This window comes from Struthio camelus, chromosome 1 (genome assembly GCF_040807025.1).
Source record: "Struthio camelus isolate bStrCam1 chromosome 1, bStrCam1.hap1, whole genome shotgun sequence".
In the NCBI taxonomy this organism is placed as follows: Eukaryota; Metazoa; Chordata; class Aves; order Struthioniformes; family Struthionidae; genus Struthio; species Struthio camelus.
Genome location: NC_090942.1, coordinates 159,064,848 through 159,082,447, shown reverse-complemented (window position 1 = coordinate 159,082,447; position 17,600 = coordinate 159,064,848). Strand labels below are relative to the sequence as shown.

The 17,600-nt window shown below is 38.9% G+C and overlaps 1 protein-coding gene across 1 annotated transcript in view; it reads right to left on the bottom strand.

The window, feature by feature from the left end:
- Positions 1–2,120: 2,120 nt before the first annotated feature.
- IRS2 (insulin receptor substrate 2) overlaps positions 2,121–17,600 on the bottom strand; it is a 32,080-nt gene continuing 16,600 nt past the window's right edge. Inside the window, exon 2 of the mRNA XM_009666456.2 lies at positions 2,121–3,834. Coding sequence (XP_009664751.2) covers positions 3,830–3,834 — 5 coding nt within the window. The 3' untranslated portion in view covers positions 2,121–3,829. The remainder of the gene's footprint in view (positions 3,835–17,600) is intronic.

The window sequence follows — 17,600 nt, the reverse complement described above, 5'->3', positions numbered from 1 at the left end:
CAGCATATTCATTATTTGTGATTTATGTTTTTATTCTGTGGCTTATATGGACATTCCAGCAGCCACAGGATGATCCTGCTGCAGCAACAGACAAGACTGCTCTTTCCATTCATGCCACATTCACAGAAAGAACCTGAGTTTGCCAAAATGTTTCAAGTTTTTGTCCTTTTAAGAAAAAGCTGTATTAATATGATCCTTCAACCCTCCCCCAAACATGAGGTAACCATAAAGGTACCAGCCCACTTAGTGGTAGATGTTTCCTAGAGAATAGACAAAACATGCTCCGAGATTTAATTTCATTCCAAATAACTTTGAATGTGCTACATTAAGAGATCAAGCCTCCTCCTGTGCCAGCAGGCCTCATGTACACTCAACAAAGGGGCGTTGTTCAGATACTCCTCTGCCTAAGCAGAGGAGATCGTTGCAGGACTGTGCTTTAAAAGGGACATCAGACTTTTTTTTAACCTACTGCCCACCGTGCACATGAAGTAGTCCGATTCGCTGATTTTCAGAGCATGTTCCACGGCCTACATGTTTACTTAGGACATTGGAGAAAAACAAGGCACACCAGGAACTCAGTAAGGGTTCCTCTGGAAGGGTTTTGTTTGCTGTGGAAAGTTCATAATTAGGTGCTTTGTGTTACAGCGCCCAATGTGATTTTTATAGCCATGTTCAAGGCCTTTAGAAATGTGTCTATACAATTTGTGAGCTGGTAAGGACAGCGCCTGTCTCTCGGGAACAATATATTTAGTAACGCAACAGATCTCTGACTCTAGTTACTTCCTGAGAGGTCTGCTTCAGTATATGAGATGACCACAATTTCCTCTCATGAGCAAATGACTCTCAACATAGGTCATTTACACAGGTACAATGAACATTGTAAAGGGTCATATATGGGTACAGGGAACATTCCTACTGACCAAAAGTAAATTAGACTACAGTGTTCCCTTGGTGTCCCTCACCGTGCCCCAAAGGTCCAGCAAAAAAAGCCAGCAGATAAAGACTAGTTCTAGGTAGGGCATTAGGTTCCCATTCACTTTGTACCAGTGTAAATGACTATATGGTATGAAAGGCAAGTCAGTTCATCTAAACTGCTGGAAGGACTCCCCATAGTTTTTCATTCTCCATTGCAGATGAGAGGTTTTTGAGCTAGAATTAACAACAAAGACCAATTCTGTTCTTAGTTATCTCCTTAAATGTATAAATTGTGCCTTTATAATACTGAATTTTTAATTCTTAAAAAAGAAAATTAAAGTGATTGCATGTTTTTCAAGACTGTTTTAACAAAAGAAGGTAAGGATCTGCAGAACAGGAAGATTTATTCAGAGAAAGTGTGTTTCACTTTCAAGGGAAAAGAATAAACTGAATTTATATCAATAATCAAACAAACAACAAAAAAAACACCCCTAGAGAAAACAGGCACGCAAATACTTTACTCCTTTCATAAATAATGTATTTTATTGCATATGGCTATTAAGGAGAGCATCCATAATCAATACAGACTAAATACAATACACTACTCTAGTTCCATTTATTCTGGTCTCCAGCAGCATCACATTTATCCTTATATACAGCGTGTACATTGGAAGACACAGCAAGATAAGTTAAGTCTCTTGTCATTATCACAATAGCAAGAAATATATTTAACATCTTGATGTCCAGAAACAATACGTACCCATAAAGAAAACACTGCTTAATAACTGTTAAGGTTATATAGCAAAAAATATTTTAAATTTAAGGTAAGTCAGGCAAAATGTACAAAGACCCAATATACATTGTGAAGTTTTAGCAAACATAACATTTATACATTTTGGTTCCATTCTGTAAACTAAATTAAGAATGTAAGTATTGCATATGCTTTTGTGAAACATACAGGATAGAGAAGAATTGACTACATTGTCAAGTTTTTGTTTTGAAGTTGCTATATGCACGTAAGCCATTTGTTTTAGTGGCATGATTCCACAATTGGTACAGAGGGTTACTTCAAAATAGAAGTTAAAATATTGTGTTCAGCAGGTACCACATTCAGTGCTACTGTGTGTGTGGCAAGGGAGGGCAGAGAGGGGCTGACAGAAAATGTCATCAACTATTTGTTTTTCTAGTTCCAGAACTGAACAAGCAGCATTTTAGAATGTTTTAGAACCTTTTATAGTGCTTAAAAAAAAAAAAATCCCAAAGCCCAAACAGATAAATTAGATATTTAAATTGATTTTTAGATCTAATATTGTACAGCCTATGCACTGCTGTGATTTAAAATCCCAGAAAATTACACTGAAAAATAAAGTGTGCCATGGGGTAGGGAAGGAATTAGTTTACATTCATCTTTGTCTTGTAATACAATCCTCAGTTCTAACAATTCAGCATGTAAGCAGGAAGACTGCATTCCCATTCATTGTATTTATAAGACATTGACTATCGTCTTCCTCACAGAAAAAATCCCAAAAGATAATGCATTGTTAAGAGTGATGTACAGGTTCCACCTAGCACAATGATTTTCAAAAAAAAAAAAAAAAACCTCAAATAATCCAGATAACCTAGTAATACTTACACGACAATCGGAGCAGGCACTGGAGAGGTACCCTTAAAACATATAAGCACTCTTCAACAAATTTACCAAAGGAGAAACTAGGTGACATGACATTCTGCTAGTCTGGTGCAACAGCTGTATATGACATTTGTGACAATAGTCGCCATATCAGTTGCATTTTCAGAATACAGGAAACGTGACACATGGGTAATCTTGAAAAGAACAAAGTGACTGCACTGTTGTTTCTTCCCCTGTAATAATGCCTGTAGCTGCAATGACGCTTTTCTGGTAGAAGGCAAGTATCAGGACTTTCTAGATGGCAAGATAATACTGTGTTAACATCAGCACTTCAAACTGTCCAATACCCATTATCATCCCTGCATTCCTAGCATGCCTATGTGGATTTTTGGTTACAAGAAATGCAGCTAAGAACAGGGTTAGCTGACAAAAGTGAGCTTGTAAATAGGAGAAAAGGCTTTTGCAATCTGAAGTACCTACATAAACACCTACATAGAGAGGATAAAACAAGTGTGTCAAAGGTAAAGAGAGATACCCCCAATACAGTTGGATGTTTTTAACTTATGTTGCTTAAGTTACACATTTTAACTATTCCGAATCCGCCGCCCAAGTCCGATGCACGGCGTTTTATCGTATTTTAGACTTTTTAGCGCCCGCGTTAGGCTTTGTCTCATAAGTAAACACTGCAGCTAGTGATTCAGAACCACCCAGTAGCTGTACGCGTTAGAAGTTCAGTAAGGCTGATGACTGTTCTTGAGAGATACTCAGCACAGAGATACAGGAGGTCCTGTGCAGACCGACACCGCAAATCCGGCTTTACTTTGAACTGAGGTAGTACTGTGATAGGCTTGAAATTATGCCAGTAAATACCAGATTTTGCTGCTGTAGCAGGTGTTACAGCATCTCCAATATGCCGAAGAATAAATATAGTTTGTCTTTGCAGAAAAAGGAAACGAAGGCATTGGCCATTAGTTAAAGAGGCCGGCAGAAAAGTTCCAACTAGCTAAACAACATCTTGAACTTCTGTCAAACCAGCAGCAAAACGGTACTGTAGATGCCAATGACAGGTAATGAGTTAGGCAGGTTGCTTTCCCTTCCTTGCCGATTTGTTGTACAGTTTAGTCCACAACAGTTTGAAAGTTAAGTAACTGTCCGGACCAATGATAACGACAACAAAAAGTAAACCTTAAGCAGCTTCATTAAAAAAAAAAAAGAAAAATGCCGAGCAGCTTCTTTGAATGTTGTACTCTGTTGTTTGAGGTCATGGTGATAAAACTAACTCCTTCACTCTGAAAAGAAAAATGAAAGAAAGTCAATAAAAGCTGCAACAAAAATCATACTGATGATTTAAACAATACAAAAATACCATAAAGAGTTTTTTCAGAATGGGTTTTCAGGAAAAAGCTATGGAGTAACTGCTTTTATACTTGCATACATCATAAGCTTTACAAAGGGACTAAAGGAAGTTCTTCCCAATCAAGTAGTACTTCATTTCTAGAGAACTTTCTGACTGCTGTCCTTCAAACTAGCAAGACAGAGGAGAGAGAATTAGTTAGGAATCCTAAATCTCCCACCCCAAGTTCAAGTTGTGACCCTCATTGTTTTGTATCAACAGTATGGAAAAAGACATTGCAGAAAGTGGGTACCCAACTCAACTGTTTTGTTTTTGTCTAGGCGTTATCAAACGCTTTCCATCTCCAGACTTTACAAACAAGAGTTTCTTCAAATTGTTCTGCATTGAGGGAAAGAGTCTTCTAAAAAAAAACATAAGCAGAGTGTATAAGGGCGTAACCTTCTAATTTAGTTATCTGATTTACTAAATAACTATTATTCCATAAAGCAAAAAAGGAGGTATGTGAGTAAACAGAAGGACTCCTCTCCAGATTATTATCCATAAAGCTGCTTTAAAGAGTCAAGGTGAATTATACGGTTGATTATAAAGCAATCTATACTATTTTAAAGAACCCAAGCGGCCCTTGTTGTATTTTTTCCACTGGAAAGAATTAATGGAAAACGTGTACCACTGCCATAATGCAACGTGGTCATATCGATTAACTCACAACATGAAGATGGTTTGTTAACATAGTCATTAACTACCAGATATCCTTAGCACTTTGCTCATTATATAGATTTTTCCAGTTTGCCATAACATTTAAAAAGCAGCAATGCATAAACAATAGTGATCAAAACACTCAAGAGTCTGTAAATTTTACATGATAAAACACTGACACCTCATTTTGAAAGATGGCAGCAAAGTGGCATATCCTGATACAATCTCGCGCTGCAACATTACATTCATGTCAAGTGCCATTAACAGTGGCATTTAATATTTAAAATAATAATTTAAAATAATAATTTAAAATGAATTTAAATTATTCATTTAAGAGCTCATAGCAATTTTTTGTTGTTTCTCGTTGAACTCAAGCTTACAAGTTAGGTGAAAAGTCTAGTTTGAATACGGATCACAAAAATCTTCCTAAAAATTGAAGTTATTTTTGAAACACTTCGTGAAACAGCATTTCTATTCAGAAAGGTCTGTAAAGGACATAACCTATTATTTTTGGCTAGCATTTTGTCATGGTATGTATGCAAGACTGAGAATGTACAAGTCAGTGTTCTTGTATATTTTTAATTATTTTTGGACCATAAAAATAAAACATGAAATCATATATGAAACCTAGATGTCAAAGGAAGTACAGTATTTATATATCAGCAAGTTTTAATCCATATAAGTTTCTGATAAACCAATAAAAAAGGCTTTTCTTCAAAACTATGCAAAAAAAAAAAACCCCAAAGGTTAGCACGTACATGAGAATTACTAAATTGCTATCGAATCTCTCAGAGCTAAGGTTTACTTAAGGAATATGTTCTGTCAAAGTCAATCGGAGCTGCTATATGATCAGTTTGAGATGTTACTTAGGATTTGGTTTCATGATACAGCTTAAGATGGATTAATAGCTTGCCAAGATCAAAAGGGAAATATCTCATTACCCCCACTCACCTTCCTCTCTCTTTCCCATTTCTTGCCATTTACTTGAGGCCACTTTTCAGACCAGACAATAAGTTAATTCTACCCACACTTCAAAAAAACCCAGCTTTTGTTTTATTTTTTCAAATTAAGAACTTGATTGGTTTATGATGCAATGAAGAGAGCCCCCAAACTGGCAGAAGGACAGAAGGGGAGCGTGCATACAGGAGGAGGAAGGAGCTGAACAAGCAGTAGAAAAGGTGAGACAGAAGGAGGAGGACTTGGAAAGGATGGCCGGTCAGCGAAATTCCTTTTTTTTTTTTTTTTTTTTTTTTGCTGTTGGTGTGCTGTAAATCCAGCTGGTGAGGATGCTGATGATCCCATAACATGAAACTATGCTCCAGAAGTGTTTTGTAAACTTCAAATCTGGGGTTTCGAACCAAAAGAAAATTATTGCCTTGGCAGAGAACACCATCCAGCAAGGTTGCGCGGGAGAACAAGTGGCAATATGGACAACTCTCAGAAGGGAGCAGAGATCCCTCATTTGGGGGAGAACTGCCTAACAGCCATGTTGTTGCAACTTTTGTTCAGGGAAGCAGGATGCCTTTATGTAGGCAAAAAAGTGAGTGATTGAGGATATATCACGATTTTGCGTTATTGCTTTTCTCTTCCAAATGGAAGCTAACCTGCCAACTGATTTTAGGTTACCACTCCATCAAAGTGACAACACAATGGTGAAAACCAAATAAAGTTAAAAAAAACCAATAATAATAAATAAAAAATTCATGAGCTCAGATGGAGAAATCGGAGGGAAAGATTTTGTACATTCAAAGAACTCAAACATATTTTCAAGAAGAATGTCAGGCAAGGATGGCCATTAGTGAAGATTATTAACACTGGAGTAATTTTGCTGTTGCCCTGACTGCACAAGTACTTTCCAGCCAGAAATAAACTGGAGAAGGTAAAGCAGTCCACGCTTCAGAGCACTTCTAAACCTAGATCGCACAGTTTTGTAAGTGGATGAAAGGGACTGTGGGTCTAAGCCTAAGAGCCTAGGATGACCCTATGATAGTCCAAAAGTAATCTTCAGTTGTGAAGCAATTTTCTCCGACTTCAATGAGGTTTGAATAAACTTTAAATCAGGAATGAAAAAATAATTACTGCTACTACATAAAACAGATAATACCAGTGTCAGCTTCACAGTAAGCCTACTTTTAAGAAGTAAACTGCAAGTTTTATGCTAACGTTAAAATAAGAAGAAAATTTATGTCAATATCACTGTTATTTTTACTTCAGTCATTAATATCCTTGATATTAATGGCTATTAACAATCTAATGTTATCAATTTGTATCTCATGTCAACAGTGCGCTTAAATATATAATCTATGACAAAAATCCAAACAAGGATATATTGTTGTTATGCAGGGGCTACACAAAATTCGTATGGGATGTGAACATGCTTTTTGATAGCGTCATCCCCCAGAGGCACACACAAATCAAAATACACTGTTTCAATGCAGAAGCTTCCTCTAAATGTTTTTGGCTATTACTAAGAAAACATCCATCATTAGTGCTGAGTTTCCAAAATGACTTAGTGTCATCTGATTCCACTAGTGCTTCTTGTGGGACAGGTCAGATAATAAACACACACAAAGATTGCTAGAAAGCTACCAAATACTCAAAGACTTGTTAAATATACTGTGAAGAGAATACAATAGCTAGTCAATTAAAGAAGATCCAGTCTGCTTATTAGTTTTCAAAGTCAGTAAGCAATGAATAAGAATTTTCTTAATTCCTAAAAATAATTCTCATCTGTTTACAAACATACAAACAGAAATAGCTATTCACATTGCTCATGGCAAAACATGTTGCTGGTTATTCATAACCAGTAAATTTATTCAACTGGCAGCACGATCGTTAGAGCGGATAAAGCACTGGACTCTGAATACCCCGCTCTGCTCCTGGCTTGTGTTGTGACTTCAGGCAAACCGCTTCACGGCTTTGTCCCTTTGTTTCCCCTCCCCACGTCGCCTGCCAAATCGATTAAGGCTCTGATCCTGCTAACTAACTTTTCCTGGAAGAGCAACGCTGTTGATATAACTGAATCTGAAGGTTAAGAACGCCTACGTTTGCAGGCTTCGGGCCAGGCCATTAGACACTACAGCCCAAGGAACCGAATCCCAATCCCGCCTGCAGGGAAACGGCTTTGGCCCCCGCCCCCGGCACCTGGAGGCCAAGTGTGGCCCCAGGCGAGGCAGCTGGCCGGCCAGAAAAGGCAAGTGTCCCCAGCTGGCCAGCCGGCTGGGCGGCTGCACGGCTCTGACTACCCACCGGCTCGGGTGGGTTAGGCCCATCATACCTGCCTGGCTATCCAATGGAAGATAGGTTTACAAGCATACGTACGGATTATGCCGTTGCACCTTAGCAACGCTTCGCCCGTGCCAAGAACAGTCAGCCTCAGACAACGAGGGGAGGAGGGAGGCAGGCAGCATCACGATGCATGCGGGGAGGGAGGAAAGGCAACACGTGTCCTGGTGGTGATAACCTGGCGCCTGCCTGGTACCTACAGCCGCAGGAGATGGTCTGAACTGCGCGCTGCGAGTGCTCCTTTACTCACGCGCGCACACGCGCATTGTGAAGTCGCTGTCTCTAATGGGAGACGGAGATGCAGGGAAAACGCACACAGCCCAACCTCCCGGTAAGACCGCAGCCCTCCTGCTCCCCAGCATACACAATGATGGGAGCCACATCCTGACTTAGCTCTGACCATCATTAAGCAATTTACTGAATAACATACTTAATACTAAGCACATCGGTAGTCCTACTAAGGACAACAGAACAACTCATATGTGTTTAGCTGCAGGTCTTTACAAGTAAATCCAGGCAATGTGAATGCCATTCAGTAAGACTACTTACACCAAATAAAGCAGCGCTTGCCCATCATCACACATAAAACGTTTGCCCTAGCAACGCTTCACAGCAAAACATAAAGTAGTATGCTGTAACAGTTTTAAAAGGCCATGAATAATATCAATTCCAAAATAAAATGCCTTCAGATTTAATGGGAAAAGTAAGTTAAACCATGAAATTAAGATGACATGTTTTTGTTTTCTTGTTTTTTTCAAAACAAGTCACGGTTAGTCAGAATCTGAGACACGCTGCCCCAACTAACTACACTCCTTTGGTTTGTTAATCCACTAGGAAACAGTGCAGAACATTTTCTGGAAGTTTCTGTTGTTGTTTTATGAATTTAGAAGAGGGTACTGGGTCATTATAGGTTCTTCATGACCAGTAATAAAAGTTACTGAATTTCTTTAAAGAAGCAAAGCAAGGATGTTGCAGACACAGTTGCCTACATTAAGATGAGCTTTGTAGTACTCTTAACTCTTGGATCAATTGGTGAAAATTGTAACATGCATTGAATTGCATTAATGTAACGAAGGAGAAAGAGATCCTCTAAACTGGGAAACAAACCACCAGATCATCTGAAAAAGATGCTGAATGTCAGCACTTATATTATTTTTTTCCCCAGCACACACATGGGAGAATAAAACATTCACCTGGCGACGTGTACAAATTCCCAGACCTCATGATGAGTATCAGGTTTCGTCCAGAGGTACTAAAATCAAGGACAGTTGTATTTAGTGCCATATATTTACAAGAATACCATAATTATTTTCACCGTCATCTTTCTCTAGAGGATAAGCAACAGAGTCTACAATAGATGTACACTCAACAACGAGGGCTACGCTTAGTTGATTTCAGAATTTGATATAATATGCGTTTCAATATCATTTTGTCAAGGTTCTCATAGATTTTGCAGTATGAATAACTAAACATTAAAATGTAATTATGTGGAAAATAAAGAATTAAACTTACAAATGTCATTATAATGAATTTATAGTTAAAGTGCTGGTCCACAAATGCATTTCCCATATCAATTATAATAAAAATAGGCACTTTAAATTTGAAATTAAGAAATGAGACATGCTCATTTTTCTAGGATTAATTTAATACGTTTGCTATTACACCTCTTAATTTCAGAGCTACAGCAATTGTATACCATTAAACAAGTTTGTATAGATGTGACTTAATCCCATGATTAAGAATAAAATAAATTAAGCAAAAAAAACCCAATACAGTACTATTTTAAATTTGTTCAATTACCCTCTCTCTTGCAACCAGGGCATGTGACAGTTTAAAAATATTAAATGAAATTAAAGTCAAGCTGCTTTTTCTGAGCAAATAAAACATTAGAAAAAAAAAAATCTTCAGTCCTTTTGGCCTTCCACTGGGAGTTTACAAGAGGGACAGAACATAAAGAAGTAGATGTGGAAAGCATATAGCAAATATGCCACTGAAAAGATTAGCCTGTGGCAGCCAGCCAAAGAGCCGCTCTGCAATTCACTTGTACAGGATCTAGCCATTGTAGAAAAAGAAGTTATGGCCTTGGTTGGTGGCCACTACCGTGCAGCTATAACTGCCTCCCACCTTGCAAGCTGTCACTCTATTTCTTTATCAATGGAAGCGCAAACCCAGAACACTGGAAACACGGTTTCAGTTTGACTGTCGGCTCGGTTTTTCCAGATCCTTCTGGCAGCGAGAGGTCTTCCCAGGAACAGACTCATGGCAATGAGCAAACTTTAGTAACGCCGCTTTTGCATGCAAAGCAAGGCTGGAAGTTTCCTATGAGAGACTGAATTTTTGCAAAGTAACACACTCGCCTTACCAGTGATAGAGGGTAAGGAAGGGATTTGTGATTGTAAACCTACCAAACCCATTCTTGGAGACACAACCAAAACAATTGAATTACCATGTCTGCCCCTACAGCGTACATATGTTAAGCAATATTCTTCTCAGCTAACTTCAGGCATCCACAGCATCCTCTACACCTCTGACCTAGTCACCCTGTGGGGAGCTGGAACGACTAGCTTCTCATAGGCAACGCAAAGAAACAGGCACTTCTAAGCAACAGTTCATCTGCCCTATTTTAGATAGCTACGTTAGGATCAAATGAGTAAGAGTTATGAAAGACCAGAGTCTGTGAGGTGTATGACCTAGTATTCATCTTAGGAGTAGAAAACATATCCTTTTCAACCCACCTTCATATACCTTTAGAATTGCTGGAAATTTATTTAGCTTGGGAGTCAAAGGTATATTCATCCTTCTTCTGCTACATATCGCTAGTCATTAACAGGAGCAACAAGGTCTGACAAGAAAGAAGAGCTGGTGTAGGTGGAGCTTCATAGTCAAACACTGCCTACTGAAATGCCATCACTGTTGGTGGACCTATTTCAGGTAGGTGGCAGGAGAAAAAAAGAAAAAGCAGAATCAGACTTCAGGTTAGATCCACAAGTGAGGAAGTGACTGCCATTGTAGACACCCATGTCCAATGCCGATGTCCAAGAGCAGCTTCCAAGCCACTGGGTTACGTCCATCCACACGTCTAAACGCACACTGTCAGCGTGCTCTCAAAGAGCTGAAAGTATGCTTTTTCTCTCACCTGGGGAAAGACAGTAATGATGTTTTCCAATGAATAAATTGAAGAATTGCTCATATTAAATTTTTAAATATTCATAGAAACAGGGATAAAGATTCATTTAAGTTGTGGGAAGCCATGTTCACTCTGCCTTTCCACTACAATGGGTTATCTAATTATTCCATGAAAATTGCTTCAGCAAGGAAGAACGAGAGCACTCTGCCAAAGAATATATGGCTAAGACATGCTAGGGATGGGAAGGGGAGGAAAGAGGATTTAGATCTTTTCAGGCAGAAAGGTAATGGATGTAGGTCAGTACTAGGTGAGTGGTCTAGCCACTGAAATATTGTGGTTAGGGGAATAAAAACACTTCTTCCAGGTGCTCTTTGATCCCTGTCTCCATCACTGACAGAAGGGCTTAGGCACCTAACACCAGAAGGAGGTTTCGGATTTACAAAGATTGTACGGAGAGTCCATCCTAAAGGAAGACATTTATCTTCAGGGTGGCATGTTTTAAAACACGAGGCTCTCCTTGGCTTTCACAATGAACCAACTTGCCTGTTTTGCAGACTGACTTGTAGACTGCTGGCCATCTAGACTGAAATACCCCTTGCACTATATGCCTCACTTATGTTTCATAACCTGGCATCTAAACTCACTGGGTGGCCTGACCGTTATAGCTCTTAGGTTTTCATGTTAGGATACACGTCCAGAGAGATGCTTCTTGAGGAAGCCTCCTTGAGCCATGATATCCTTGCTGAAGCAGACAAACGCTGAAGATTCCTTGTTCTGGCACAGAAGAAAAATACGGTGAGTGAAGGAAGGAAGAGAGAAAGAGAAAGCAGGGAAGGCTAAGAGGAACAATCTAGCATCGATGGTAGGTAGATATGATATAAACAAAACACCAAGCAATACAGTCTCAGAGCCGCAAAAAAGAAACAATTTCTTGGGCAATCTTTTTCCTACTGCTTTCTCTTGTTGTCCTATCCTCACTTACAACTGAGCATCTGGTGGTGGAACAGAAGATTTTAAACAGATGACTTGCTGTTTTGTATCAACGCTTTTCTAGAAATCTTTCCTGTTATCACCTTCGTGAAGCAGTTAATAATAGAGGAGTGAGAGAGAGATGAAGCTGGGCAAGAAGTCCCCTGTTCCAGGAAGAAGAGCCCAAAAATACCCTCCTAAAAAACACGAAGTGAAATGAACAATATAACGCAAGATCACCTATACTGAAGCAGATTAAAGACTCCTCTAGTCCAGTCTCCCATGTCCAACAGTGGTTAAAAGTAGAAGCCTAAGTAAGAGTATAAAAACAAGACATTACAGAGATACTTTCCAAATACTCATCCAGCCTCCAATAACATATGGATCGAGGACCCATTGTGTCTAACCTCCCTTCACGAAAACTTTTAGCATCCTGTAGCCTGGAGCTTCAAACCTTAACGTCATACTGTGAGAAGAATAATTTCCTTTTGTTTGTTCTGAATCTTCCATACCTTAGCTTAATGTCCCCAGTAAAGCTGAGGTCTTCGTCCCCTGTACAGCTAAGAGTCCCTGTGCCAAATATCATCGCACAACGTCTTTCACGTATTCTACATATTGAGACACAGACACTCAGCAGCAACAGGAAGAGCAACTCTCCCATACAGGTGTTTCCTATCTACAATCTGAGAGCACGGGAGAAACACTGAAGAACACAGCTCCCGAACATTTCTACATAATCCTGCGAAATTGGAAGGAAAAGCCCTGTACCACTGGCCAACACTCTCTGCAGAATTCTTGAGAGAAAGAAAATTATGCTGTATGTTACCTGAAAAGGTTTCTATTCTAGCACTTTGATAGAAAGTCAATTACACAGTATATATGGATGGTGGTAGAGGGAAGAAAAGGAAATTCCCTATAAGAGAAAAAAGCATTTACAGATGTCCAGTGTTTCTCAACAAAGCTCACTACTTTATTTATTTTGTCCAATGACTTAAAACATTGTCTTATAAGACTGGAAAAACAGGTGAAAAAGAGGTATTTTCTTTTTCCACAGTTTCCTAATGGGCTCTCAATATTTGACATATAGATAACATCTACAATTTATTATGATTTTAAACCAGGCCTTTTCCAGTAGATTTACATGAATAATTTTCCTCTCTCTTTTCGAGGCTGGTTCTGTCCAAGTGTTTAAAGTCTTTCTTTCAAGAGATCAAGTTAGAATCCTTTTCTCACACACAAAGAATGAGCTGATGTGTTTTGGAGCTTAGAAAACAGTGTAAGAGCAGTTTGTTTTCTCAATTTCAAATCTTCTAGTATCATTACTGAGAATCTTTAAATAGCTAAATATTTAACTTCAGCAATTAATCCTATTGTACATAATATTATTCCTGTTCTTTTACAAATACGTCCATACTAGTCCACTTGTTAATACAGTAGCATGAATCAGGTTAAGCCCTTCACTTTTCACCTTTATTAACCCCCTCTATTATATATAAAGTTTGCAGCAAAAAACTATTGCCATTCATAAAGCTAGAGTCGCCTTATTTTACAGATTTTTTTTATAGTTTTGTTCTGCTTAGAAATCTCTATCAAAGGAGCCTACAATTCCAGGCACTGTGCACATACTTAAGCACAATATATTTCCTCTCCTAATCACAATAAATTAATTTAAGTGAAGACAATCGTGATTATGAGTATTGTGCCTGTTAGTAATTAAATACTTGTACTAGCCACACCTGAAAAGAGAACTAAAAATAAAACATTCCAAAAAGTGCTTGGGGAAGAGAATACTATGACAAGACCAAACTTGTGAGAAAAAGCTATACAATACAATCTTGCAAAAATGTATTCTTACTCATTGTCAGACCACTTCCAAGTCTCTCATGACAGGGTGGAATTAAAGGCAAAGACAAAAACAAAGCAAAACTTTATCCATTCATCATGCATAAGGAGCACAGCTTCCATCTATTGTTCAAGCTGTAACCAGCAGATTTTCCTCCAGGTAGAAAGTTACACAGGGTTATTTGCTTGTGACATGCTTGTGAAACCCAAGCACCAGCAACCACCGGGCTCAGCATGCTGTCAGGGATGCACTTCTCAACACAAAGATGAGAACCTGTTTAGATCTCTGAATAATTTTTTTAAGATTTTAAAATACTTCTGCAGGAAAATGATTTCTGTCTTTTTGAATTGTAAGCTTAGTATAATTTATAGCTAGCTGGTCAAACACATTTTTAGCTCTCTCTGCTCATTAGAGTATTACAGTTGCTATTTTACAACCATTTATGTATTTTACTGTATCCCGCTACATTCTTTAGAACTGTGGAACCTGTTCAATATAATCTGTATAACCCAAAATGGAAATTTATAAATCCAGCCTTAGAAATAGTTTTATACAGAGAGAAACTTCTCACAATTGAGGACACTCAAAAAGACTATGGCTGTATCTGAAATGGGGCCGGGGGGGGGGGGGGGACCTCCACCGACAGCCCTGCAGCCCCGATCTGTAAGACCAGGTGCCGCAGCCAGGGAACCCCCTGGAGCGCTCAGGGGGCTGAGCCCTGCGGCTGGGTTTTTCCCCTGCAACCCACCACAAGGAGTATCAGGAGACAGGATGGGGGTTGGGAAATGATGCATACCTGGGCCCCCTTTTTCGGCATAAAGCCAGAAGGTGACAGGAGCGCACATCATGAACCCAGGGGCTAGCAAATGCTGCTGGTCCCACAGTTTGGACATGGGACTTGGGAGACAGATCCTGCCCAGAGCCAAAATTAAGCAAATACTCAGTTTAAGCAAATACTTTATAATACCTCCATATAGAACCACCAAAAAGTCTTACCCTCTTCTCAGGTACACACTGGCGTTATGGTCATCTTTCAAGATAACGTTTATGAAAGTACCCGAGCCAGCTACTTAAAGACAAGGGGACGAGCTCTTGTTAGCTTCATTAGGACTTACGCTCGCTGGCAGCTAAATGTAGCACCGCAGTTGCTGTCTTAAAGGCAGATTCACAAATTTAGTGAGGTGTCTAATCCCTGTGGAAGTTAACACCCTTGTCAATTTGAGCCTTAATACCTATCACTCTTTAGCCAAGCCACAAAGTCGCTTTGAAAATAGCCATTCTCTTGCTAATATCATACCCCAGATTCTTCATACTACTCTTTCAATAAGCAGGCAAAACCTCCTAGTAATCAAAGCAAAAGGATGACTCAAATAATATATTTTTAAATTTCTTATTTGCAAATGATTTTGAATTTCCTTGCATTAATTGCATTTATGAGAAATACTAAAGAAAAAATTATTTTTATCTTGCATTTTTTAAAAACAGACTTTGTTTAAAGGTCACCTGTAACTTCCGTTATAACGCGCTCTGAATTTAATCTCTAGATGAAGCAGCACTTCTTTCTGAAGCTGGCATGGCCTGTATTGCCTACAGAAGCTAGGGTTTCGTTAAGACATGAAAGGAGAGGAGGTATTTTTGGCGCATTGGCATCATAAACATCCATCCACATGTCACACCTGGAGGCTAATGGATACTCCGTTTGAAAGCAGGAGAAAAAGCTCAGTAAACTGTTTAGAAAAGTAATTCTGGTGTTAAAAATTTATCTCCTGAGAACACCAGTTTAAGAACTGGAAGTTGGTCATAAAACAATTTGTGAAGGTGGAAGGCATGCACAATTAATAACCTCTGTCTTACATTTTACTTCTTTCTCAAGCAAGAAACGCAAGTTGTATCACATGAATGACATTGTTCCTAGCTCCACTGCATGCATCTTGAATCCTCCTTATCTAACAGGTACCTGGAAACATAAAGCGGAACAAGCCTATGTTCATCAGCTCTGCTAGACCAAACAGATGTCAAAGATTCACTTTTAAGAAAGGTAGCTAAGAAATGTGAATATAAAATGCCAAGTTACCTACTCTGAGGCCCAAGTAAGAATACTGAGACATGCAACGAATCTCAGCTTGAAAAACAACAAAATACGTGTTGCTGTCTAACTGGGAGACGTGAAGTACAAAATATGTGAGCTTCCTCAAGTTAAAAAACCTTGCTTGCTTATGGTTTGAATACAAAAAATACTATGCTCTCAAAGCACAGTGCGCTTTTATAGCATTTTCTCAAAACTTCAAAGACACTTTTCAGAATGACAAAAAATTAATATCATTTATGTCCAATATTGCACACTCCGGAGCACATTGTGCACTTTATGCTGTAATTACCAGAGCTCTCACTAAATATTTACCTTAAACAAAGCTGTACGCTACTGTTTCAAGAGTTCTGTTTTCTCCTCATCTCACGGTGCTCTACACACATGCATTTTTGTTTTGTTTTGTTTTGTTTTATGGCTGGTCTGATTTGTTGGAGTGTAAATATGTTTATAAGCAACCAATGTGGCTTAATTTTCTTCAACAGGTTCACCACTACCTCGTATTTTGAAAAATACATTCTACTTATAGTAATTCACCTGACAACGTGACCATGCAACCGAGGCCATCATCTTTTTAATGTTGTATTATATTGCCAGGACTGTTTCTATAAAACAAACAGATTAGAAAACATCTCTGTCACTTTGACAAAGTTTGGCTCTAGTCCCACCAATGCTCGGCAGAGCATTCCCCCAGACTTAACTGAGCCTTTCTAGTATACAAAGACTTGCATGTATTTTTTTCCCGTTGCCAGCATCCCAGCATTTTAAACATCTTTAGGATATCACAAGTAGGCGTTGTGAACATTTTAGGAAGTCAGAATAAAGAACTAGAACTTCCTGTGGGATAGCGTGCAGTAGATGAGGCTTTATAAAAGTGAGGATATGGTTTTAAAAGCACTCTCTGCAAAGAACAGAAAAGGAAAGAAAAGGCACAGGCAATGCACATGAAATATTTTGCAAAATACAAACGTTCCCCCAGAGGTGCCTATGCCTTTAAGATATACGTTTGTTTCAGAGTTGTAAGGACACGATATCCCTGCCTATTTCATGTATTGTGACTGACCAGGAAATATACTGAAAAGAGTTCAGTCAACAGTGCAGCAGCTGCATAGCTAGAGAAAACACAAATCCCTTTTAATTTCACATTTACTGAACAAGTACAATACTGGAATATAAACTAACCAGAGGGAGTACAGTCTACGTCAGGCAGAAATACTTAGCTATATCCAGTTGATACACATATGCAAACAGTGTCATTTCAAGTCCTTCTGCTTAAAATAGACTTAACACGATAAGATTCATCTCACCAAAGCTTTGCTGTTCGGAAGCTAGCTGTTACATTTATGCTAAGCGTATAGGCTCCCTCTATAGTCAGGGAAGAGAAAGTGGTATGTATCAGTCACAAATACATACCACTGGGTCGGACGTGCCGCTTCAGTACTGGAAAAGGTAGGTGCCTCTAAAGTGACTACTTATGGAAGCTTGGACCTCGTTTTAAGAGGACTATTTTGGTAGTCATCTAATAAGGAGCAAACAAGGTGCCTACAAGGTGGGCCAAACCTGTTAGTTCTGTATCTAGTGGGACAACTCTGGCTAGACAAGAAAACTCACGTATATATGGAAATCTCAAATAGGAATACCTAACCTTAATACACACTGGAGACAAGCTCACTGCAATCAGCAAGATCGAACAAA